This window comes from Filicampus tigris, chromosome 12 (genome assembly GCF_054856515.1).
Source record: "Filicampus tigris isolate MCC_2025a chromosome 12, RoL_Ftig_1.0, whole genome shotgun sequence".
Lineage (NCBI taxonomy): Eukaryota > Metazoa > Chordata > Actinopteri > Syngnathiformes > Syngnathidae > Filicampus > Filicampus tigris.
In genome coordinates, this window is record NC_141228.1 from 13,593,040 (window position 1) to 13,620,157 (window position 27,118).

The 27,118-nt window shown below is 39.9% G+C and overlaps 2 protein-coding genes across 3 annotated transcripts in view; both read left to right on the forward strand.

Moving 5' to 3' along the window:
* Positions 1-27,118, forward strand: part of agbl4 (AGBL carboxypeptidase 4) — a 285,763-nt gene that overhangs the window by 210,301 nt on the left and 48,344 nt on the right. The gene's annotated exons all lie outside the window — the stretch shown is intronic.
* On the forward strand, positions 894-16,092 carry bend5 (BEN domain containing 5). The gene is made up of 7 exons (XM_086048395.1): positions 894-950; positions 1,093-1,217; positions 2,138-2,268; positions 3,999-4,476; positions 7,836-7,984; positions 12,725-12,938; positions 13,014-16,092. The coding sequence occupies exons 1-7, from the start codon at positions 895-897 to the stop codon at positions 13,208-13,210; spliced, it is 1,350 nt and encodes a 449-aa protein (XP_085904521.1). The 5' UTR covers position 894; the 3' UTR covers positions 13,211-16,092.

A 27,118-nucleotide genomic window follows, 5' to 3' on the forward strand; every position in this document is an offset into this window, starting at 1 on the left:
CCGTCTATAACTTCTGTCCAGCATTTCCGGCCGGCCCACGTGGTCCCATTCTGTCCCTCGTCGGTGACAAACAATAGGCGTAGAGAATAGAATTTTCACGTCATACGCAGGCGCCGCACAAGCAGACACGCTGCAAAAATAAAACAAAAATATTAAATACAATTAGAGACACGCACAGCGTGGTGTTCGGTGAAATAAAAACAAAATGGGGCACGTCTTTGTATATGTGGGACCGAAAGGTCTACAACACTGTTTCATTTTTTATTTGTTTGGCTGCGTGTCAAGAGTGGCGCACCTGCGCGTGACGTGGTAGTCTTTCTCGACGCCGTTTGACTGACTCAGTCCGACCAAGCGGGTCTGAAATATAGACGGGAACTCAGACAGACTCAAGCATAGACGAATGCCCACCTCTGGCTGCTACCCTCTATTGTACTATTGCTGCATGAAATATTTAATAATTACTCCATAGTGTTGTACCAATTGATCTTGGTAAAGCAAGTTATTTTCAACAGGATGGGATGGTAATCGAATGCAAATGAACATCAGTTTTATTGTTGTTGTTTTTATCTTCATCTCACTATAAGTAATTTAAATAAATAGATATAGAACTAGACCAAAACACGGGACCAGGGGAGCACTGTAACTCATTTGGGGGGTTTTGCCCTGCACGGATGCCCCCCCAAAATGCCAACTGGCAGTATTTACACCTAAGTGCAATATGTAAACCACTAGTGCACCTTGCTGCCCTATAATGTAGCCTACCAATATTTGAAACAAGTGATGGGATGAAGACAAACAGACACAAAAAATAATACAACTACAAGGGGGTTTTTTTCTTCCATGTTTGTTATCTTGGGTTTTCTGTTAGTTATGCCTTGATTATGTTTCCTGCTGATGTGGGCCAGACAAAAGCAACTGAGCGCCGATATGATCCACAACCTTTCCAAAGTGTAAATATATGTTTAAAATACTTTGTTAAGGGGGAAAAGCAAGATAACCACATCAAAAGTGCACGACCGAGGAAAGAAAAATAACGTATGTTTTTGTTCGAGTCTTTGAAGACGATATGTGTGGCGCGTTTCCCGTTTCCAGCATCCAAAATTTCAGCCCGGAGCACCGAGCCGATTTCGATCATCGGAAGGTGTATGTGGTTCGCAGGACTGGAGAGAATGGCGGCGCAGGCCAGCTGTGCCAGGCTCACATCCTTGCCCTTGCAGGTAAGTTGCTCCATTTTCATTTCTTTGATGCGCCAGCATTTTGTCGTTTGAATTCCATTTCCCCTCCAAAGGCGTAGACGTGTGTCAAAACACGGATATGTGTCAAGTTATGTAGTCCGACCTGTCAAGAAGAGCTCATCAGCTGAGCTCCGATAGCTGCAGTAACGTCCTGGCTAGCTAGACATACTAACAAGGTGCGCTAAGACAACTTTGCGACGAGTGTCGTTATGTGTTTACATGGTTGCTGTTGTTTCGACGTTCGGTGTGTAACGTTAGCCAGCGACGTCGATTGTTTACAACATGGAGCTAACGCCTGTTAGCTCGTCTGTGTGCCCAGTTAGCATGCTAGAGTTAGCTGTCTGCACACGTAGAGCTGTCAGAACATGCATCACCTTGGGAAAAGACGCTTGACATTTCATGCTTCTGTTTTTTTTGTTGTTGTTGTTTTTTTTAAAGCCTAGATGCTATATCCGACTACTTTGTGCGTTAAAAGCTATGTTAACACGGTTTGACTTTTGCATTTATGTGTGCCACAAAGAAGATGCGCCGCTGCGGTGTCTCTCCAGACAGTCCGCAGACAACATGCCAGTGTCGTGACAGCGCATTAAAAAAAAATCCTTATAAATAACATGTTACACGTCTGACTCGCAATCTAACTGACTGGTCGTTTTGTTTAACATACGACATCTCTAATCCCTGATTGTGAGCTGTCTGCGCTGAGACATCCATTCATCCAGCAAACGCCTTCTCCGAGTCCACTGCAGTTAAAACCTGCACTTTGTTTGTATCGCTATAAAGATTGTTAATTTTTCCATCGTGCTCAAGTGAATTTAATCAGACAGGGAGATGATGCACAGTTGGATGAGGAGAAAGGGACCTTGGGGAAAGAAACTTGATGAGTGTGTCCTGAACGTTTGCAGATGCTGTAGAGGAGTTGGAAGACCTTATAATGCAAAAGAAGATGAAAATTCCCAAGATGTCCATCAAGAATTCAGGAAATTCAATTGAGAACAATTTTGGAGGGGAGAGGATGCCTCTCAGGCATAAAAAGGTAGGAACTCTGGCTATAGTAGGTGATGTTTTGAGCACACACCATGTAAATGAAAGGGAAAATAAGTAGACAAATAGCTTAAAAACAACAATGATATACAACATTAATGTGAATTCATTGCAAGTAAACAAGCAATGCCTGCTAGTTTTCTTTTTTGAGGTAAGTATTTTGTCAAAATATTTGTCTAAATACTGTACTTTTATCCTCCACATTTGGCATAAATTCAACTAAGTGAAGGGTTGCATGCTCCAAGCAGACCAAGACAAATGTATCAATGCTTTTATCTCCATTAGAGGTATTTTGACTGGACTCCCTCAAAAGAGCAACAAAAACTCTCCAGAAAAAACACTGGAGCTCAGGTTTTTTTACCAGTTCCAAAACTATCAGAACAAATTACTCCAGTCCTAAAGGCTTTGCACTGGCTCCCAGTGTAGAATAGACTTGCTACTGGTCCATAAATAACTGAATTGTTTAGGTCCTGATAGAAATGCTAATGGAATATAAACCCAGTAGGTCTCTGAGGTCTGCAGACACGGACGGATGCAGTATTTAGCTGTGATGCTGCACATAAATGGAATAAGCTGTCAACAGAACAGAAGTGAAGTAAACCCCAAATGTAAATGCCTTTAAATTCAGGTTTTCCCCTCTACCCATTATAAAGTCTTTCTTTGTAAAATATTTTCCCCAAACGTGTTCTTGCATTGTATGGTATTTTAGTTATTATATTTTTCTTTGCAAATGCTTATGAATGTTGTTGTGCTTTTAATTATGTGAAGCGCATTGAGTTAACTTGTGTATAAATTGTGCTATATCATTAAAGCTGCCTTGCTTAAAATAGGAAACAAAATATCATAAAAGGTCTCAGTACTATGCTATTATTCTATGGACTTATTTTGTTTTTTTACTCCACTACAAAATGAAACCACATTTAAAAATAATGTCAACTACTACTCTGAAAGTAAACGTTGTTTGAATGTCTTTACATGGCCACCGTATGAAGTTTGGAGCTCATTGAATTTTGTAAATCCTTATTGAATGTTATTTGAGTGGTTTTACTATTTGTAGAATGTAAAGAAGTATCCAAAAACTGTGTAAAGAGGGATGGGCGTGACATATTTGTATATGGTGGGTGTATATGCAATGGGCTCTCATCCAAAATCCCTCACACTATTTTTACCATATGGTGGATTAACACAAATTCCAGCACTCTGGACAGATGCCCTTTCACAGACAAATCCTCTGAGCGGCTCATCAGGAACTCTGTGACTCCTCTTTAGTTCTTCGTGAGATTCCCACAGTCATCAAAAAACATATGCACACAGTGTGCATTCCCCCCCCCCCCCCCCCCCCTCAGGGGTCGTTTCAATTTTTAGTCCATTGAGAGCCGTAATTGACAAATGTTTATTATTGTGTATTATGAGCATCTGCCGGTTAAATGTTTTAGGAATTTTTACTGTATTTCCTCAGAGGTTTATCTGTTTCTAACATTGCATGGTCGGCCAGGTCAAATACTCTTGTAGGTTTTTTTTTTTTTATAGTCTTATTTTATGTACCACTTTTTGTCCCATTGAATTTGCTGACATCCTACAAATTATTGTACATGAGTACAAACGCAATACAGTTGTACAACTGCATTTATATAATATTCAAAACAATTCCTATGGTATTTATATAATGTTCAAAACAATCACTATGCAGACCTCTAAATTCTCAATTGTTCTCCTCTAAAGGCCCTGTCTCAGGACCATGGCCGCCCCATTTCAAACTCCTCCAAAAGTTTGGCAGCAGTAGTAGCTCGCCTTGAGAGGAACGCAGCTAACTCCTGCATGGAAGGCGAAGAGGATCTGGATGAGGATCGACTGGCTGAGGAGGGAGAGGATGCCGATGACGAAGACGAAGATATGGAGGCAGAACAGCAGCAGCAGGAGCATCATCATCACCATCTTCACCAGCAGCAGCAGCAAGATCTGGAGGTGGACATGGCCACGGCGGTGGTTCCTCGCGTCCTTTATGATGAGCTGGTCGTCAGCTACAGGCAACAAGAGGATGAGATGAGGAGGCTGCAGCAGGAGCTGGAGAGAACACGTCGGCAACTGGTGCAGCAGACCAAGAAACTCAAGGAATATGGCAGCCTGCTGACTGAAGTCAAAGAACTCAGGGACTTCAATCGACGGCTGCAGGACGTGCTTCTCATGAGGCTGGGCAGCGGTAAGGCAACCAGCGCACACACGTTACATTAACACCTCAACTACTTGTTCTACTTTGAATTCTCTGTAGTTTGGTCAGAATCAAATGCGCTTTTGATCATGACTCCCTACACTGCATTTGTATAAACTGTCAATTTGACCTATAACCTGGACAACTCAATTGGAAAAAAAAAAATCATACGTACAAGAGGGGAAGTAAAAATAAATAAACAACTGAGATGATATGGTTGCAGAAGTGTCCTCACCCACTTATTTCTGTGGATGTGGCAGCGTTGAGTGTCAACCAATCACATCCACTCATGTTAAATAGGAGGCAGCACACACATGTCACCATTTAAAGTGCCTCTTATTAATCCCAAATAAACCTCAATGTTCTAGTAGGCTTTTCCTGACATTTTTTTTTTTAGCTTTGTCGCAGAAGCATGAGGATTTTGTGCTAACACTAAATGCCATCTGGAACTGTTCATAATTCTCTCACCACCATCAGCTTCACTGAAGGTATGGTGTTCTTCTGGTGAATGAGCAGTGTTGTTTGCACCAAATGTACTCTTGGGTGAACCTCAGTTCCATTGGACCAAAACAGATTTTTTTCACATCAATGTGTGAAATTTCAAGTGTGTATTTTTCTTCTTCCTAAGATTAGGCTTCTGTCTTTCCCTACTTCATAGCACAGACATATGAAGATGAGAGACTCTTCTCACATGTATTACACAGCAAGTACTTGTTGCCAGAAATTCCCGTAGGTCCTTCAATGTTGCTGTCTGCCACTCGGCAGCCTCCCTGACCAGTCTTTTCATCAATATTTGGAAGGACGTCCAGTTCTTGGGACTGCCACTCTTGTGCCATATTTTCTCCATTTGATGATGACTGTCTTTACTGTGTTCCATGGTATATTTAATGCCTTGGAAAGTCATGCGTGTCCTTCTCCTGACTGATAGCTTTGAACAATCAAATCCCTCTGATGCTGTGGAAGCTGTCTGCAAACTATGGCTTGTGCTATAAGATGTGGCTACAAATGTCACAAAACCTCCCCTATATATCCAACAACCCCCAAGCCCCTTGCCCCCCAAGTTCACATGGATTATAGGTCACAATTAATTACCGGTATGTAAATGTTTTGAAAGTATTTATACAGGTCTCATTTTATATGCCAGAAATGGGCATTTGAACAGTGGGTGTAAACGTTTTATATCCACGATATGTGAGTCTTTGAGGTTAAACACAATCCATTTCGGGATGGTGGTTGGACATTAGATTGAAATTTTCCACATATGGAAATAGAAATAATATGCTTTAGGGTCAAATTATCACCACTAAACCATTTAACTACACTAACCTTGTATAGTAATACAGTACAACTAAAATAAATAACTCACTTTTTGAAGACGTATGGGAAGACACAGAGCTTTTGGGAGGTGGAAAGAGTCCACTGCTGAAAGCGAGTGAACCTTGTTCATGCCACATTTTACTATTGCTAACTGCGATTCGATATTAAAAAGTAGTTGGAATATATATATTTTTAAATACTCACTTTTTAATGATGTGTTGTAAAGACGTAGTGTTTCGGGAAGTGGCGAGCATTGCTCAAGGCTATTTAACTCTATACATCACATTTCAACAGTTCTGTGTTAGTGTTTCAAAAGAACTTATTGTTGTTTCGGCTTGTCCCATCTGTGGTCGCCATAGCAAGTTACTATCATGCTTTGTTTGGCATAGTTTTTACGCCAGATGCCCTTCTTGATCTAACCTACCCATATTTTATAATATTACTGCAGTTTACTGAGTAATTTAGTTTTCTAGAACATACATGCCCTCATCCATCTACACTGCATAATAACATAAAAACTATGCAATTTACAATTGTTAAACTTCATCAGAGATTCCGTCGTAGTAATAATTTGTACATATTGTCTTATTCTTGCCACACTACATTGTGAAAATAGATGCAAAAAGGAATTAAAAGCAATTCAGTTTGTGCGCTGTGTAGTAAACAAAAATGTGGGTTCAGTACTTCAGTTCACTCCTGTAAAAACGAGTGTAAGTTGTTTAATGTGCTTGCTATAGTTGGCATTGACAACTTAATAATAAGCAACTGCCAAATTTTGTTGTCTATTTCACACAATTTTAAAGACACAAATAAACCTTACACAGTTAGTTCAACAATGGGATTATAATTTAGCAAATGTTTATGAATACGTCCTATACAGCCATAAATTTAGTCCTGGAATTTGAGTGGGTGAGTGTTTGCAAGCGTACTGCCCAGCAATGTACAGAAAGCACTTTTGACATATGTCTGTCAGTGTATCTTCATCTGTAGGTTTGGCCCAAGAAGCCTGGTCACTGGCTAAACCAGGGATGGCCAAACTTTTTGCAAAGAGGGCCAGATTTGGTGAGGTGAAACTGTGTGGGGGCCGACCATTCAGCTCCAAGTTGCTTAAATTGTTCACAACATTTGTTACCAGTCACCTTGTCGTAGTTTGCATGTTTTATCTGATAGTGACTCTTGATGTTAAATTTCTTGAAAATAGACACGGTTTCTTAGCGACCTCGCCAGATGCAGTTGTTTTGTATTTCAGTGAAAAAATATTTTCCACTTGTCCTGGAAGCAACGGTCCTCTGTGTCAGCTTTCTTTTTCTTCAATGCAGTCTCGATTTTAGAAATGGGCTGGAAAGGGCCACGCAGCAACAGGTTCATTCTGACACCTAATACGACTTTGAGAGTGGTTTGTTCCGAGAGGCAGAGCGCACTCTGAGCCTATTTCCGAAAGCACCTGAGAGGGCAGCCACAGGGCTGCTGCCATCTGCTGGTCAAATATAAAACAGCCTTTTTTTTTTTTATGTGTGTATTTTGTACTGTGGTCAACACTACTGCCGGGCCACTCATTATTAATTTTATGCCCGAGGCTGCGGGCCGGTAGAAATTTGAACACGGGCCGCATTTGGACCCCGGGCCGGACTTTGGACATGACTGGGCTAGACTATCTAATGGACAGGCAGGAGATTAGAGCACCCTGGGGTGTCTTTGTACACAGGATGGAGTGCACTGCCTGATATTAAAACTCATCAGCTACGTTGGAGCTTAACATGGCCGGCCACCAAGCCAGCTTAACCACTGGGCTAAAATAACCTCCTGTCTCCAGGCACAGGCAAGTCTAGGCTGAGCCAGACAACATTTGGGCACTCGTCTCGTGCAGTGCTTCAAATCTCAAACCTCGTGTCAGTAGATAGAACAACACAACATTGTCTTGTGCAACTGGTTGTTTACAGCTTTCCAGTAATGGTGTTTATTTTTTCTTGGCTGGGCATCATTTCAGTTTCGTTTGTTTCCTCTAATGTTAAACTCCTTATTTTCCTCTCTAGAGCCGATGCATGACAATGGCACTCAGACAATCAAGGCTGAGGTGGTTGAGCCCATTGTTGAGACCCAAGAAACATTCAGAGAAGAAGCCAACACCAGTTCCAGCTACTCCCCATCTCCGAGAACAGTCTACACATGCAACGATGGCAAGGTCAGCCTCTTTTAACTTGATCTCGCAATCACGTGATGATTTTATGCACTTTTGCCATGCAGGAATGGAGTGACAAAACATAACAGGATGCCTTGGTTTTATACTGTTTTGCCAGTTTGTAATCATAAGACACATTGTAAATGTATTTTTCATCTAATATTTAGTGTGTTTATTACAGTACAGTACTTGAAGTCTCATTATTGGCCAAACCACCATCTTCCTCAGATTTTTGACATTTTGCCAATAGGTTAAATAATCTCCACCCTTTACAACAAATAATGGCCTTCTCTCCAATATGGGCCAGTTTAAATAAATAAATAAACACCTATTACTTCCTGCACTTGCATAAAGGACCCCAGGCACGATTTTAGGTAGAATTTTCATCTATTCCAGGTTCAAACTGTTGCCATCTTAAAGCAGAAGTCAACCCAAACATATTTTTTTCAAGAATATGTTCCCAGGAGGCCCACTAGTTGAAACACGGCATTCTGATTAATTTTATGTTTGTGGAATATGAGTTGAGCAGCAAAATGCACTCGTTTTTAGCCTTGAATGGAGGCGGCCATTTTGTCTTCTGTCGACTGAAAATGACATCACAATTGCTCACAACAACCAATCACCGCTGACTTGTTTTCTGAATCTGAGCCGTGATTGTTCGTTGTGAGCAATTGTGATGTCATTTATTCATTCATTCAACACCATTTCTAGGTCTTTTAGGTCTACAAATTGGCGAAAAATTTGCCACTTTAGCCATATTATGCAGTTAGTAAATAATCAGCAACGACAAGCTACATAATGTTGCTGCCGGGCGGAATCCTCACATCTGCAAAGTCACTGCTTTTCAGAAAATCAAAAAACGCCATTGTGCTTGAGTTCCCAAACACCGCCTCATTCAAGTTTTTACTATACCTTATCTTGCTGTCATATGCCCATGTGTGCCAACATCAACACAACACCACCCCACAGCCATGTTTCATATACTACGAAATTATGTTGTTTTGGTTAAAATGGTTGAATATGGCTCTTCACCTCAGTCTGCACTTGCACTGGCCAACCAGACAAAAACATTTTGTAATACTTGCCAAAACCGAAAGACTCTGGTGATGGCATTAAACAATGAGCTTGCCCAAGCAGTTTTATCGAAGGAAATTAATTTTCACTTCACCACACTTTTGTGGCTGACACAGTTCCTTCTCCACCAGTGCATTATAGTGATCCTTTTTTAACAAAACAGGCTTACTCAAATAAAGAAACTAACCAAACAGTTGTATAAAAATCACCTAAACTCTCAATCTTGAGGCATCAATTATTCTCAACAGCTCTGCAGATTGAGGAACGAGGCGGAATTTTACGACGCTTCTCAAACACTGGAGTGTTCAAGAGCGTTAATAGATTTGTTCTTGAGCTATTTACGACACTTTAAAATGGTTAATAATGCATAAAAACAACAGATGACATGGCTGCAGACCGATAGTTATAGCACCTGCAAAATCCATCGTTCTCTGCAATCTGTCAGCTGGCAGACTTGAGTGGAGCACCCTGGTAGCAGCTAACTTTCTGTTGTCACTTTGATGTCTGCAGCTGATAATGATTTTGCCCAAAATGGCTTCTCCCCTTATGTTGACTAATTATTATTTTTATTTCTTATTCCCTGAATGCAGTATTCATCAGAGTACTGTGTTTTGACTCGGGCTGGTACATACGAAGTATTCTTGCTTTGAAAATTTGCGGGTGTAGTTCCGCTTTAAGCACACTGAAGTCTAACTGCAGCTGACTCTCTGGAGTACTTTTTAATCATCGTCGCTTTGTCCATATTTCCATGAGCAGCTGAGACAGAGAGATGTGTAACATTCATCACAATGGTATCGTTGTATGGTGGCATCACAAAAAAATTCCAAGGCCACATTCTGTTTTTTAAACGGGATAGATGGGCAGGTCATCCGGAGATGGGTAGAAAAAGGATTTGAAAAGTGTACGACAAATGTAGTACTTTAATAATTAAATAAAAATGTTATTTTAGGCGTGAGTGAAATGGCTAAAGTAATGCAACAAATATTACATGACTCTAGGTAATGCATATCCTCAATGAGCTAGATTAGGAAGGCCCACGGACCATACTTTCCTCACCTTTGCAATATCTGATATGCAGAGCTCTTGCAAGCCTTCTTATATGATAGTGACTGTTTTCTTGGTAGCCCTGAACTGTTCGACTTCAGGACATCTGGAAAATGTGACTTTAGCGGTTCAGTTACATCTGCCACATTACATTCAGAGTAATTCATATATTTTCCTTGATGCTTCACTCCACAGTGGTCCTGGCTTTTGCCAGCAGGTGGCCATCACAAGACCCTTTACTGGGCAGAAAACACTCCATTTCCTTGTAACAAGCATGAACTTCAGCTCACCTTAGATCAGTCCTTTCCCCGGTCCAGCTCTGGCAGGTAAACAAGGTTGAGAAGATTATTATTGTTCCTGGAGGCCCGGCCAGCATCTTTAGTGTTTATTCGTCAGTTAGGGTTGCCTATAATGCAAGCGGCATCCTGTATCTCTGCTGACAGGGTTGCAATTGGTACTACAAGCTCTGGGACCTGCATCCACCTCAGGCGTGAAGAACTCTTGCAAATGAGAACCCTTTTTACATCAGGGACCCCGTGTTAATTATTTGCACGAGCGAAATTCAGAGTGACTGACAGGTTAGCCGCCGTGAGAGTGTCGGACTGGCGTGGAGGAAGGAGGTAGAGAAAATAAATGCAAGGAACTTGAAATGAGAATGGAAACAACCTTTCCCAACTTAAGGGCAGAAGAACGAGTCTGGCCCGTGGCCTAAAGCACATTAGCTGCATGGGGAAAATCCTTTTGGACTCCAGCCTAAAGACTTTAGAGTGATAAGAGAGCCGAGAGAAAGCAAGTCAGATATGACTCCTGCTGCTTCTGCCCACCTAGAGGATGAGGGCAGACTGCCTGGCTGGCAATCGGCTTGGTGTGCTTGGGACGTGCTTATGCAACAGCCTGCGGAGAGATACATGCTAAGTTCACAGTGGGACTAATCCAACCTACAAGCGGCCAGTGGCTTGAGCGTATTCTAGTCGGCGAAAGTGGCGCTTCTTGGGATTAGCTGTGTGGTTTAAGTAAGAGTCGGTTAAGATGTCGTCTGCCGTGGCTAGCAATGATCTGCTTGGTTTCCAGACAGAGCCCATGAGTCGGTTGCTCCTAAGTGGTGGAATGTGAGCTGAGAGCCGCCCCTTCTTTGGATATTTTAAAAGGCAATGAAAAACACATCTTTTTAGGCTGGCGTCCACTATATTTATTAACATTTTTTCTGTATTTCACTACTGTGAGAAGTGCTATATGAATACATTTTACTTACTTACTTACTCTCTGTAGGTTGACTGAATTAAATCTGGGCCACCAAACACCAAGTTCCTGATTTACTGATACCCCTAATAGTGGCTGCTTAATTGTATGGTCACTCAAGCAGTCTGTGCACAATTTTGGTGGGTGAGTTACACATAATTTGTTGAGATTGCAGATTTTACTACGATCCCAAATAGCAGAAGTTGGAAGTGATGCAACCAGAAGTGTCAGTAGAAGAAATGCAAACATACAGTATTACTGAGTTACAAAAATAATTGGATAGCTCCAATAATTTTGGTGAAGCCAGCAACTGCTTGTGAGCCATTTTTTATGAATGGATTCACCATGTGTCCATCTGGCATAACCTCTAATCATAAAGGCATTTTCAGTCGATCATAATTTGCTGAAAAGTTCTCTTCAAAATCTAAACATTTTGGAAAGTTTTTTTTTAATTTTTACATTATTGCGATGTCTGTAACGGGGAAACATCATTCATGTAAAAATAAGAAAATGAAAAAAAATGGAGATAAGTGTTTTTCACATGACAGCGATGATATGTCAAATCACCAGAGGTTGCAATAGTACTCATATGTGCTGTACTTACAAGTACAGACTGTGAAATGTATTCAAGTACAAACATTTTTTGTTTTTGTTTTTTACTTGGCACTATGGGGAAAAACTTTTGCCCACAGAATGGTTTCCCCTTTTTTACCATCTTGCATAGTGCTAATACTGAGAGGGGAAAAAAAACACTGGACACATCTTTGCTGCAAGCTGAATTCTGACAGGATAACCATGACTAAACTGACAACAGATCCTGCATGAGCAAAACAAAACAACAGATGCTACCTGTGCATAAGCGCATCATACCAACTGAAGAAAAAAAAAAAGCGTGTTTTAATATTTATTTGTTTGCCAATGTATGACGTGACATCAGTGTGTGCTAGTGCTAGCTTGTTTTTGGGCTAATAGCTAGCTGATTACTTTTCATGAGCCTCACAAGAAGGGGCTTTGTTTGTGTTAAATCATTTATATAACATTGGTTCAGGAATGTGTACATGCCACATGCATGGTGTTGATGCTTTATGGTCTGTCCATTTTAAGTTGCTTAGAAACTTATTTTAACTAAGTAAGGAAGTAGAATCTACAGGTATGGTTTTCTAATGTAGACCGTAAAAGTGAAAAGTTGTCAAAAATAACTACTCGGGGAATATACGTATACCAAAAAAATGTATTTAAGTACCATATTAGTACTATTTGTACTTTGCTGCAATTATACGACTAAAATATCCAATTGTGTCTACTAGATAAGTTATAAATACGCCATTGCCAGATACTTGTTCTTGGATAGTCTAGCTTTCTAATGTGCTGTTCACCCCAATGTAGGTACACCTTGGTGGCGGGATCTGGGTGGAAGAGGAAAAGTGGCACCAGTTGCAGCGCACCCAGGGAGACTCCAAATTCACAAAGAACCTGGCTGTCATGATCTGGGGCACAGAAACCCTCAAAAACCGGAGTGTTACTGGAGTGGCTACCAAAAAGAAGAAAGACGCCCTTCCCAAACCTCCACTCTCACCAAGCAAGCTAAAAATTGTCCGAGGTAAGACGTTTTACCCCCTCGCCCGCGTTCGATGGTTCTTCTAGACTAACCTCTCACGCTTTGTCTTCGCCACAGAGTGTCTGTATGACCGAGTGTCACAAGAGACGGCAGACAGTGCGGAGATAACACAAAGATTGTCCAAAGTGAACAAATACATTTGTGAGAAGATCATGGACATCAACAAGTCCATCAAGAATGAGGAGCGGCGGGAGTCCAAGCTGCTTATCAGACAGACGGTCAAGATGGAGAACTTTACTTATGACGGCATGTAGAGATCAAGTGGTCTTCTGCGCCCCCTCCTCCTCGCCATCACGTAAAGGTCAAAGGATATGGAGGGGGCTGTGTTTGGGTGCGTTTGAGGTGGTTTTTCACGGTCTCAGCAGCACCGCTATTCCTTCCACTCATCGGATTGGTTGTGGTGTGAAACACCAAAGGCCCCTTTTTTTAAAACCAGCATGGCCCAGTTAGCCCATTAAGTTACAGACAGCTTTACCCACCAGCCAGATGGGAATAAGAATGATTGTTTTTTTGTTTTTTTTGTTTTGTTTTTAAATAAGATTTACTATGGGATCAGTTCGAAGAAATGGTTTGCCTAGATGTGTGTGCGTTAAAAGATTGTGAAATTAATTTATTGTTCTGTGTCAGAACATCACTCTGAGTCCTTTAAGCTTTTAAAAAGTAAAAGATGACTTCCCTGGATAAAAGTCTTCAGTTACTTTACGGTGGGTAACTAGTGTCTATCAGAACTGTTTATTAACCGCGTGACTAAAACTGCGGGAGAACCGAATGTCTGCAGTTGGTACTGCACTGGTATTCGATAGGGGAGTCGATAATGATTAAGTCTTAATTAGTAACAAACATTGTGGATTGCAACAGAGAGTCTGTTGCTGCAAGAGATTATTGTCGCTTTGGCTTTCAGGTCAATCACAACACATTGTGCTCACCAGATTTTAGTAGGGGTTGTACAAAATGAAACGTATTGTTTTTTGTGTGGTTGTTTACTTGGAAAATATATTAAGGAATTTTATGAAAAGATGTACGCAAATTCATGGCTAAATGTGCTGACTAAAATCTGTGATCCTGCTTCCTTAAACCCAAAAAATTGTTTCCCCAAAAGGCGCTACTTGTATCTACGTTATTGTTATAAAACAGCATCAGTGTAGAATAAATAGCATGTTATTTACTATTTCTTTCCATCTGAAAAACAAATCGTTTTTATTTTTGTTTTCCAGATGAAAAAGAAAGAAAATGCCCAAATGTTGCAAGACAGTGGATCATCCAAGTTCGACCACAAAATTTGGGCGAAATTTGACTTTCAGATGAAACTTAAGTGATTAACACCAGTTACATTTTCAAGTCTTTAGTTTACATTCCCTGACCCAAGTTGACAGTCATATGGAACAAAAATGGGAACTAGAAACCTGCCAAATTAAAAGCGTTAACCATCATCTTATTTTTCAGAAAAGTTTTGGCCGAACCACAACTTATACAAGGACCCCATATATGGTATTTTGGGGTGTCTGCAATACGTCTTTGTTTTTGGAATGTGGTCTTTTTGTACAAATTTCCTACAAATTCCCCACAGGGAACATTTAAGAATGCGTACCAAGACATACGGAGGCATACTGTTTAGTGCGACTGTACAAGTGCTATCGTACAATGACCGAGCCCTATGATACATGTTGATGTGATTTCCCTCTGTCTTTGTCTATGTGACTCTCTCAAATACTGTATGTCAGTGGCAGACACTTGGACTGTTGAACAAGTAGCAGTGGCGCAGGAAAGGCCTTAAATGGATTTGGCAATCACCAGGGCGCGTCATGCCCTTGGCTTTTCTAGTGAGCTGTGATTGTAGTTGAAGCTGAAGTCTTGAGACTTCACGTGCACTTTGCTGTGAGAATGTAAGAGTTGGCTAACGGTACTGTTCCGAGCGTCAGTGGAGTCGAGCATGAGCCCAGCCTCTTGGTACTCTTCGGAGGGATCGCAGCTCAGGTCTTGTGGAAGAAACGGTGTGGGTAAAGCTGTCTGAGACATGCCTGTTTTTGTGATTTATTGTGAAGCCCACAATAACCCTATTCTTAACAAATGCCATTGGGAGGAACTAAATATGGCCAACCTAAGGACATTTAAGTCAGACGTGTCCTTTGTTCATTTTTGTGTGTGTTGTTGTTTTGTCCCACAATGTTTTCCACAGCTGTTTGCCCTCTGAAACGAAATGTTGGAGATTGAAATCTCAAGTGTGACCCAACAGAGGCAAAACTGTGAATCTGCTGCAGAGCTGCCTGTCAAGCCTTTGCTCCTTTTCACACTTGGACAACATTCGTTGCTTGTTACTTTTTCACTCTGTCCCTCTTTTTTTAAACGGTGTTTCCAAAGTTCGGCTCAGCCTTTTAAGCTACCGTACATTGTAGAGAGATATTTTCACGTTTTTTCTTTCTTTTTTTTTTTTTTTTGGGCCATACAGTTCTGTTGTAAATGTTCTGGACAATTATCTAATTGATGTTGCTATCTTGTATGTTTATCTTTTTTTTATATATATATATATATATATATTCTTTATGAACTTTTGTTGTTTTCCATATGACTTGTTGGGCTTTAAAGTGTGATGTAGAGCCCTTAAAAAGAACAAACATCTCCCGAGCCAAAGTGATCAGTGATGCAAAGCTGGCGGTATTCTTAGAGAAGCGTTAAGCTTCACCCTTAATGTAAACTTGTAAGTTGACAAGGTGACAAATCATTTACATCGAATGCACTTTACACATCAATTTGTCAATCTTAAAAAGCCTCTTTGAGATATGTTTTCTTTTTCCATCTCTAAGTACTAAATTAAGGCCAAACAATCATTCTATTAACATGATGCACCTTAAGATGTTTAGTTTTGAGTGGCAAGTTGTGTTGTTGACATACCAATGCTGAGCGGTAAGCTTGAAAGATACTCAAAAGATTTATCACATCATTATAACTGGAGTCTATGAGAGAATGTTGGTCATGTTGGTATTGTCACGTCTTTTTTTTTACAAATATGCTCAATATGAGACAAAGTGTTGAATGCAAAACAAATGGAATGCTGACTGAATGGTCAGCGTGGTTTGCACATTTAAGAAAAAAGAAAAAAAAAAAAGGCCCATCCCAATTTACAGAACCTATTCCTTAATCTATTGTTGGAGTTTCTAGTGTTTCTTCCATTTGTATTGGGTTTCCCCTGTACAAAGACTTAAGCTTTACAAGTGTTTGCATTGAGATATACCGGTAATACTATACAGTATTTCCTCAAATGGTGGCCATCCCCAAGAAACACTGCCCTAAATAATCACTGGGTGCATCATCTACTCAAGACAAATAAATGGTGTGTATATATATAAATATATATATATATATATATATATATATATATGTATATATGTGTGTATATATATATATGTGTATATATATATATATATATATATATATATGTGTATATATATATATATATATAATATATATATGTGTGTATATATATATATATATATATATATGTGTGTATATATATATATATATATATATATATGTATATATATATATAATGTATGTATATGTGTATATATATATGTATATATATATATATGTGTATATAAATATATATGTGTATATATATATATATAAATATGTGTATATATATATATGAATATATATGTGTGTATATATATATATATATGTATATATATATGGATATATATATATATATATATATATGGATATGTATATATGTTGTTTTTTTTCAAACTATCATAGCCTCTTGAACTGAATCGTACCTTATTGAATCGGATAGTAATCCCAATTGTCCATTTTAAAATGTACAGTCCTTTAATTGTATCGTAGGTATCGAGATACGTATCGAAATGGCTTTTTTGAGAGAGATGCACACCCCGATTAATATACCTATTTCATCAACATCTGAGCCCAGTTGAATCCTTTCTTTACTCCTTTGTTAACCAAAACAGCAGCACCGAAACCGTCTCTTGGATGAATCTTACTGCGTTATAAATATGTTCGATGGAATTACGCTACACATTATTAGGCTAGCGAAATACAGGCACTATTTGAGGAAATGCTACACACGTGGTTTGAATGAAAAGATACCCACTGTGCAAAAACAAACTCACAGATATTCCAATAATGCTGTCATGTATCGTTTATGTCCTTTGTTTCTTTGTTTTTGATGCCAAAAGGGGTCGGGGTAAAGACATTGCTTTAAAAGTTTGTCACCTTCTGAAAGGCTAGTTTCCTTCCTAGCCTTTTGACATGTATACTTCGGTACTTAAAGTTGAACCCAGATCCAGCTTAATCAGCATCTCTGTAACACGCACCAACGGGACGAGTAACCTAACCGAGCCTTTTGCTCATCGGCTGTACATTAACGCCGGGCTCTTTCGTTGCTCTCACACTCAAGTAGCGCTGGATAAAAGAGGAAGTTGAACCTCCCCAGCTGTGATTCTCTTTCTGTGACACCTCGAGTTGCTGACACGAAATCCGACCGGTCTTTCGAAATGCACATAGTTCAGTTCAAGATGACGCTTGCCGCGGTCTTGTCGGGAGCTCTCCTCCTTCTGTTTTGACTGCTCGGTGTACATACGACGCTCATGTTTGAGCCTCTGAGACAATGCTGGGAGGAACATATTGTTTGGTCTCTATTTTTGATTACGGTATCAGTAACTTTGTATACAATCCACAAACTGGTTCTACTTCATCCAACTTTCACCGCCCTACCTCATTGTTACTCTGGTGTTTGTTTGTCAGTGACTCTAAGCTCTGTGTGTATAGTCAAAAGAAAATCTATAGGAAAAATGTTATACCTGGTTACGCAACATGTACAGAATATATAAATATATATATATCTTCTTAAACACCTCGATTCACAATATCATTCTTGGAAAAAGGATGTTTCCTGAGCTGCTTCATGGAGGATGCTGCTGTGCGTCGAGGGGCTGCGGCCGCGTTGTAATCTGCTCTTGGCTACGTCGTGCAGTCGCTCCCGTGCTCGTGTTTTGTGTCTGTGTTGCGTTTGGAGATTTTTACTGGTTGACGGTGCTACCAGCAAACTGTTCTATACGGACCTCAAATGGTGCTGATTTTCTATGTTTTTAACCCTCACGGCGAGGAGGGGGAGACGTGTTTTATTCAGGCGCGCCGACCACACCGCTAGTCCCTCAACTCTTTGGTGAAAGCAATTCAAGCCAAAACGCTTTGCAAAATACTCAAAACTCTTTTGCTGTTACTGTGTTGCGTACATGCTATCCGCCCAAATAGTGTTCTCTACTTAGTTGTGAGTCTCACGAGTACCTCAGAACCTGTTGTTTTTTAGAAGACGCGTCCGCTTTCAACGCCTGTTTGCTGCCAATGTTTTAAGTGTGCTTGTGTAATGTTTATGAGGAGTTCTGGACATTCTGCTCTGTACTGATAGTCATTGCAGAACTTGGTTTCACAGAAAATGGATTCCACTGTCTGAGTTCATGAATTAAAAAGCAAATGAAAGGAGGAAGAAAATGTATGATAAAAGTGGCAGTTTGTGGCTTTTTCGTGTTCCCGGTGCCCGTTTTCTATTTGCTGCGTGTGGTATGAGTCACCAACTTTCAATTAAACTCTTCACAGTATCAATGTAGCAGTTAGTACAACGTTGTCAGACTGTGAACCAACACCTTACGTCAATATGCATTCATGTTTTGTTTTTGGGAGATTTTCCAAGTCAAAATTATGTTCTACTTGTTTATGTTTCAACTAGGCATGGGCATTTGATTACGTTTCCTTGACCTAGCATGGGAAAACGCAACCAGAAATGAATCGTTTGTTTTTAATGGAGTAGTGAAATCTCACTGAATGAACTGCCACCAAATCAAATTCTTAATTGATAATTATGCCTACCCATAGTTTCAACAAGAATTCATCAGTGTGCTCAGCCATTTCTTCTGCAGCCCTTCAGCCATCCACAGGACTGTTTGGTCGAAACCATACATATTTTTGATTGTCTGCTCAACCTTGACATGGTGTCCAAAAGGGAGACTATCGTCATGGCAACTCAAACTTTTACCGCCATATTCATTGTCATTAATGAATTTAACTGTGCTGTGCAGGCCTCTTTGGGTTTAAGTGCATTGCCGTGCTCATTAGGGCAAGACAGGGTAATCAGTGTATGGTGGTCAGTCCGTTGGTACGATAATGTGAAAGACACTCATGATTTCAGTCAACACTCTCTCAGCCTGCTTCAGCCTCCCAGAGACAATGCTCTATACTAGGCAATAGTGTGTATATATGTCCTCGCTCAACCGGCCACACCTCTGCTACGCTGACAAGATGCTTAGCATCCTCTTATTGTGTCTCTTGCTGCATTCAGGAACATGTTTCATGTCGAGATAATAAAGCAAAATAAATCCAGACTTTTATTCTATCAGCACTAATCTTGTGTTGCCATTTTTTTGGGGGTCTTTTCAATTGCTTAATGTTTATTTCTTGACTCTTGTTGGAAACGGATCTGTTGCTTTTTGTCCTATAAATGACAGAAAAAATCCATTTGACTGATTGACATCCTTTTTTTGAATTTTAAGTCTTGCTTGGCAAAGCAATTTTGAAAGTGCAGTGGAACTTTGGTCTTCAGGATTAATACACTCTTAAAATTGCTTGGTCAAAAGTAACCCAAATTGGGTGAAATAGCTAACCCAGCGTTGGATTTGAAAGTGACTGACCCAAAGATGGGTTATTTATATCCTGTGCGTTGGGTTGAGGATTTGACAACATTTTGAGCCAACAAGGGGTCAAAAATACCCATCCTGATGAGTTAAAGCCACCAACGAATGGGTTACCAGGTTACCTGGGGTTAAAAATGATACAAATTTTATTACAGAAATCTTCTAAGAACAAGCAACAATAACCCTGTCTGCTCAGAATCCACAGCTAACCTGTGAGTGGGTGAGGGAAACAACCACATTTTTTTGTGTTCCAAACAGCCTTAACCCAATGCAACAAAAATCAAAGCGATATTTTGAATAGGAATGAATGTAAATCCAATTAATCTGTTTAACCATATCAACATTTTTAAATAGAACAACTTTAACAGATAAAACAATGTGAAATAAATATAAATGACAAAGCCAATGAATAAATGAACATTGAACATCACTTACTTTTCATTGCACGTAATATCGACATTTAAGTCAACACAAGTCATGGTCTATATGACCATTTTATGGACTGTGAGCACCCTCTATTGGCAAAATGTTTATACTACAGCTAATCACTGAATTACATAGTTGAGTCATTAAATGTAAGTGGATGTATAAAAATGGAACACATTTTTGTCGAAAACTGGGGCACAGATTTTTGCTATTTGCAAGTTTGAGTATTTTTTTAACCTATCATCTTTGATAATTAAAAAAAAAAAAACCTCATTCACTGTTTTTTGTGTTCTTTCAGAAACGACATAAGATTGCAATAATAGTCATACTTTTTCATTCAAACTGGGTTTTAGTCATGGGTCAGGGTATTCATGGGATATAAAGGTTAAAAGTTACATAAACTTTGATATCATTTGGTGAGCTTTGTCCGCGAAAACGCATTAAGACTTCTAACTTCCATTGTGTTCTAGTGGTGAACACATTTTCCTCACTGTTCTGAGTTTGAATCTTGATTTGGGCAAAACAGCTTCTTTCTACCTTCCAAAACAGGCAAGTTTAAGTGGTTGTCTGTCTACATGTGCCTTGTGATTGGCTGGCGACCAGTACACTTACCCAAAGTCAGCTGGGATAGGCTCTAGCTCCCCCGTGACCCAAGAGAAAAAATGCTAAAGAAAATGAATAGATGGATGAAACAAAAACATGACACCACTATTGCTCATTTGTTTCATCCTGTTGCAAAGACAGCAGTGTGCAAAAAATATGTTAGCAGTTCAGGTGGCCATATGCTAATTTATTTCATGGCCCAGAGCAGTGATTTCTTCCAGCTCAGCTGTTTTTAATCTGCATGCTAAAACAAACTAGTCAGCTGCTGGCTGGAAGGTAACACTGGTCAACAACACATCTTAGAAATAAGTGGCTTTACGTGTCCCCAAAAGTATTTTTGATGCTGATTTAAAAATTCCTTTCCTTTTTTGTAGCATGTTTTAGATCAATTTTCATGTTTTTTGTTTTTAAATTTGACACGTGTTGTAATTTATAACTATGACGTTACAGAAATAAAGTCCACCTGTTGCTCAACCTAACCCTTAATTAATAAATATTACTAAACATAATACATATTATATTATTATGACAACCTGATGTGTAGTAGAATTTTTTTTTTAATGAGGACAGATTCGGAATCTGCACAAGAATGGAATCTAGAAAAGTTTACTTGCATCTTTGATTAAAAAAAATGTACACATTTGTTGACCAGTGTAACACTTACTGAAAATTAAATGTGTCGTTTTCTTGGCTAGTCCCTAAAAAAAAAAAAAAAATCCCCCCAAAAAGAGAAGAGCAAAGCATAAGTGAACTGTACCATCTCACGTTTTGGCCCCTTTCTGATAGGGCACCAAGTAGACTTCCTCCATGAATAGATCAAACTGTGCTGCTCTTGCATTTCCATATATTATTGCCTGTGTAAGCAAGTGTAGCACGCGGCCAGCCTTTTCCTGCAGCCCGAGGGGACTTGTCAATGTCACTATGGCTAAAGCCTGCCACATGCCTCCTAATGTATTGCCGCCCGGCTTTATTGGCAGCGCGGTGATTCAGTGGAGGTGATGATGGATTAGTGCTGTGGCGGGGATTCTGGGCTGGGCTCTGCAGCCTCGCTGTCTGTCGCATAAGCGCCGCGTCGTCCCCGCGCCGCACTAAGATAAGGGGGACATATTGTATTTATGTCACACGTACTACCTAATGAATATGGACAATTCGCTGCCTTTATGGAGCTTCTTGGAGCAGTGTCGGATTCATCGTATCCATCTTTTCGTGTCATAGTAGCTGTGGCATTGGAACTGTTTGGAATGCACTAATATGGCATAATTTTACAATGACTTAAAATAGTATTAAATATATTTGGTAGGACTAAACCACTGTCTCGCTTTTGATCAACACTATAGCCTTCCACTACTGCGGATGAATCGCGTTTCATGCATGGCCCATGTTCGACAATATTTATATTCAATATTTTATGGTGTATTGTACTCACAACAACTCTCGCTAATCGTTATGATCCCAGAGTGTGTCTATATTGTCTTTAAAGTGACATTTTACTGACAAAACTCACTTTTTGTGTCTTACCACTTCAGCCATCATTTAAGCAGTGATTCTTTCACGAGCATAGCACACTTTTGAGAGTTACTGGTCTAGCCCATCCGTCCCTTTTTGCCCACCCCTCCTGTAAAAGTTGCTCTCTTCATTATTCAGTCAGTATGCTCCTGAAATAAACATGTGCAAAACATGAGTCACATAATCATCTTTATTTCCCGCAGTAGTGTAAAATCATTATTTAGCCCTCAAGTTTAGTAACTTCAAACATTTTAATTAAGCTTGTGGCTTTTGCAACCAATCGACAGCAAAGTGACCCTCCCTCTCTTTCCTCCATCTATCCCTCTTCTTGGCATACCTCCATTTGTACCCACTCACCGCGTTGGGCTGCATGTCCCCACATAGTATATAACCAATATGGAGGCTGCCAGCTCTTTTCAAATGGTCCTTATCGTTCTCAACAAGCTTGTTTGGTTCTTTGCAGTGATTAGAAATGAGAAATGTTGGAGTCCATCAGGCCCTCCAGTAAATGAATGCAAAAGTGAGCCTATACATGTGAATATGCACTCACACATGCTTCAGCCCCGAGCCCCCACATGGCCTTTATTAATGCAGGTGACTTCCAACCGCCGCCCCCATCCACCACTTACAAAATAAAAAAATTAAAAAATGAAGCGCATTTGCGACGACGGGTCGTCATGGCAGCAGCCAATGTCACTGCTGTAGCCGCTCGCTGCACTCGCACGCTAATCGCTACACACCTGCTTAAATATTCATCTCCCGCATCTCACCTCTCTCCTGGCTCACTCACCCCTTACTTCTTGACACACCCCTTGCTCTCACATTTTGTCTTGTTTCAAAATCTGCCAATTGCACTAAAAGTATTTTAATTGTCATTTTGTGCAAGAAGCACATCTTGTTTCAAGTTAAGCAATTTGAGCAAATAATGTACAGTAGTAATTCATTGTTTATCGTGGGGGTTATTTTGTACAATAGATTTGCGATTCTGCTGTGTATGCCTTTAAAAGGCGTGTCTGCTCTGTGGAGCGACGTTGAAATCAACGTATGATTATATATTGTAGGCCGGCTAATTCCTGGCAATAGCATTAGCCACTGCTTGCTAGCAATAGCGCTACAATATACTCATGTTTTTCCTGAGTATTCTTCTTTAAGAGTGCTTTATTAAACAAGAACTCATGAAAGACCTGTAGTTTGTGTGGGGGGGGGAAACAGGCCATCTTATACTTTTAGCTGTAAACAGTATTACATGTAGATAATTAAGCATAGCGGCGTCAGTTTGCTTTCCTCCACATGAAAGTGTGCAGCACTTCATTGGTTTGTTTGTCTCTTCGCAGGCCTCATTCGTCATGCGCGTTTTGCCCGCTTTGCATTCTCGTCACAACAAAAGATGCCGCCTCAATGACTCAAGTAACAAAAACAAATGTCACACAGCTTAGCTCTTTTCTCTTGAAGATCCTCATCATTTTCAAAGCGTTTCATCTGTGGGATGGTTAATAAAAAGGGGCAGACAATCCCAAACCGTGGAACGATTCATCTTTAATTACAAGTAAAATCTAATCTTTTAATTGGATAACAAGGCTCTCGTAGCTTAGCAGACTTGAAAGGACGCCAGGTATGTTCGTGTTAGTGATAAAATTAAAAAAAAACAAAAAAAACAATAGACGTTCACCCTGCATCATGTTTGATTTGCAGCGGGAAAAAAGGGATGTTGAATCAAAGAGTGATGTGTGCATGAAAAAAAATTATAAAAAACACTGCTGGATATTATTGGTTTAATCCTCCTGTGTTGCAGGTCAGATTGATTTGTAAGAAAATGTAGGAATAACAAAGATTATTTAAAATATTCTCCCAGTCTTATTTGGTGTCCTTTTCTTGAAAAAAAAAAAAAAAATGAAAAAATAACATATTGGTGATTTAACAGAACAGGTCACATTGCTCCATAAACACAAACAGACCAAGAGGGTTAAAGCACACTATTTGATATTCAAGCCAGAGATTAATATTGTTTGCCTTTTTTTTTTTACAGCCTGATTTAATTGCATCCTTTTTTTTTTGTTTTTAATTACTCTGGACAAAGCTTTTCATCAAATTTTAACACCTGACCAACCTGAACATACGAGCTTCACGCCCTTGTGGAATTCATGGCTGAAGACAAAAAGTGACACATGTCCGCCCTTGTCAATGTCAACGTAAAGCATGACTGTGTGTGCGCGAGCACACACACATACACACACACTCACAGTGGCCATGCATGGCATCCATCACTTTTAATGGCGTGGTGTTAATGAGCCTCTTGTTGGGAGGTGTCACTTGACCCTGGGCCATGCGCACTGACATCAGCTCCATACTCTCCACTCGGGAGGTCACCGTGCACTCTTTGACTCCAAATCGTTTATTTTAAACCATCAGCTTCCCGGACGCTAGATTAAAAATGTATCCGCTTATCTCAGCTGTTATAATTGTCAGTCAGTAAAAGGTGATGGTCGTCTTAATATAAATCTAATGTCTTTATTCTCCTAATCCCAGATATGGCTTCATCTTATGACTGGAGTTGATTCTCTTTCTCTTGTCATGGGGGGCCTAAAGTTAGCTTGAATGCTATAAAATAGCTTCAATAACATAGTTCTCATTACATGACTTGTAAACAAGAACCAATCACTTTAAAATTGATTGATCAACAAAGAGCAAAAATATATATAATTGAAAACCTGCTGCTGTTGCTGAAGCTTTCATTATTGGCTAATCACAACAGGACCTTTTCACTTAATATAGTCTACCTAAGTAAGGTGACCTTCATGGCAATAGTTTCTACATTACAGTAGTAAACACTGATAAACAATAAGAGTTATCTTACTAGTTTATTTCTTGCCAAAACAAGGAGCGATTGTACAGACTTGATGCACAGAGGGACAGCAGAGACATGGAGAAACGAGAACAGGGAGCATTGTTGACGATTACGCAACATATTCAGAGGAGCAAATAGGCCCCTTTCCAAGGCTTTATTTGAAGTCCCCGTAAAGTCAAACTAATTGTGTATTGTAGATTTGCCACCCCACATAGAAGAATGTTGTTAACAACCCTGCCTAATTTTAATATTTAAAACAAAAACAAGGTGAAATGAAAATAGTGAAAAATCTTGCTATTGTCGCTGCTCTCAAATACTGTGGGTGTGTCTAGTGCCCCGCCAGCATTTTATTTTTACTTAGTCTATTTAAATACACTTCATTTTGTAGTTGTATTCTTTTACAGAAATAAAGCGTTTTAACCAATACTTCTGCTTTCTTTCTTACAAAATCTCAGTACTTAAGTACAGAGAGGGAGTACTTTAGCCACCCCTCACGCTTGTGGCGACCAAAGTCTTAACCCCGCTAAACGCGTGCTTGTTTGTGTACTGTATGTGTACGTGTGCGTTAAGTCAAGTTGACTGAAACTGACAAGCTGCCAGCAACATGCACCTGCACACAGGAAGTGTAGATGTTGGCCTCAAACCGAGGAAGGGACCCCACAAAAAGTGTCAGCAGTGGATGAGAAAAGACGTGTGAAATGCAAAAAAAAAAATAAATAAATTAAAAAAAAAAAAGGTTTTCGTATGTACACTGTCTGTGTGTGTTCACACCAGAAAACGGTTAGGACAGCAGGGACTGGCGGGCCAACTGGACTGACGCATGGCTTCATAGTTGACGGCCAAAATAAGAAGTCAGCTGTCACATTGCGGCTTATAACAACAACCGGCCCCTCGCCCCCACCCCACTGTAACCTGCCGGTGACTTTACACCAAAGTGGTGTATCTCTGGCTGGATGCTGTATTGTTTTGCTCTAAAGATCTTGCTGCTTTGACTTTGCTGTGTTGTCCAGCACTTTGACAGGCTTGTTCAGGAGATGTCAGGGAATTTGACGACTCTGTGCCACCGCCTGCCTTAATCTGAATTATTGACGCGCAGAGCATCGATAATTTAAGGCGCTAGATCTTTTCTGACAAGGGGGCGGTTTGTGGGAATTAAAAATCAAAGTATTCACCAAAAAGGAGATAGTTTTGCATGCATTTATGGATTTGCCGTGACCTAGTTGTGTGCGAGTGGGGCAACGAAGCAAGTCGGGTAGAGTGAGAGAAACAGATGGGAGAGGGTTAATTGAAGCTGACTTGTGTCTAGTGTTTGCGTCCCCAAGTTGACACGTGCGAGAGGCCCATATGCTCCTGTTGATTCATCCGCTCGCACTTTTGGAAGCATCCCTCGGCTTGAAAGGGAGAAAATAATGCACAGCATCATTTTGCGTCTGATAACATGTGCTTTGTCATTTTAACCTTTCCGATACTAGCATGTTGTGAGCTAGTGGTTAACACGTCAGCCTCACATTTCGAAGTATCCGGGTTTGAATCTGAAGTCCAGTCTTCGCGTGTGGTGTTTGCATGTTCTTGTTGAGCTTTTGTGGGCTTTTTCAGCTACTCAGGCTTCCTTCCACGTTAAAAAAAAAGTGAAAGTTAGGTTGATTGAAGACTATAAATGATTGAATAGTTGGTCGTCTATTTTGTATGTGCCATTCGACTGGCTGGCCAGTAAATTTGATTTGAAGTAAATTTAATGCAAAGTTCTTAGGGCTTCTATTTTCCAGTAACTGTCTCTTTATCCTGTGAATTCTGGTGTTCCTCTGTTTAGTTTAACCAGTTATTGGTAGCTTTAACTCAACCGTATAGGTAGTTTTTACTAGAGATAGACCGATATGCTTTTTTTTCAGGGCCGATACCGATTATTAGTAGTCAAGGAGGCCGATAGCCGATATTTGGAGCCGATATTCATTTTCAGTGAAAAGGAAAATATTGGCATCAAAATCTAAAGAAAATGTACTCTTAACTTTGTTGTAAAGTCTTTAAGCATGTTTCTTGAACAATGTTTCAGGTTTGCATAATTGTGATTTTTTTTTTTTCAA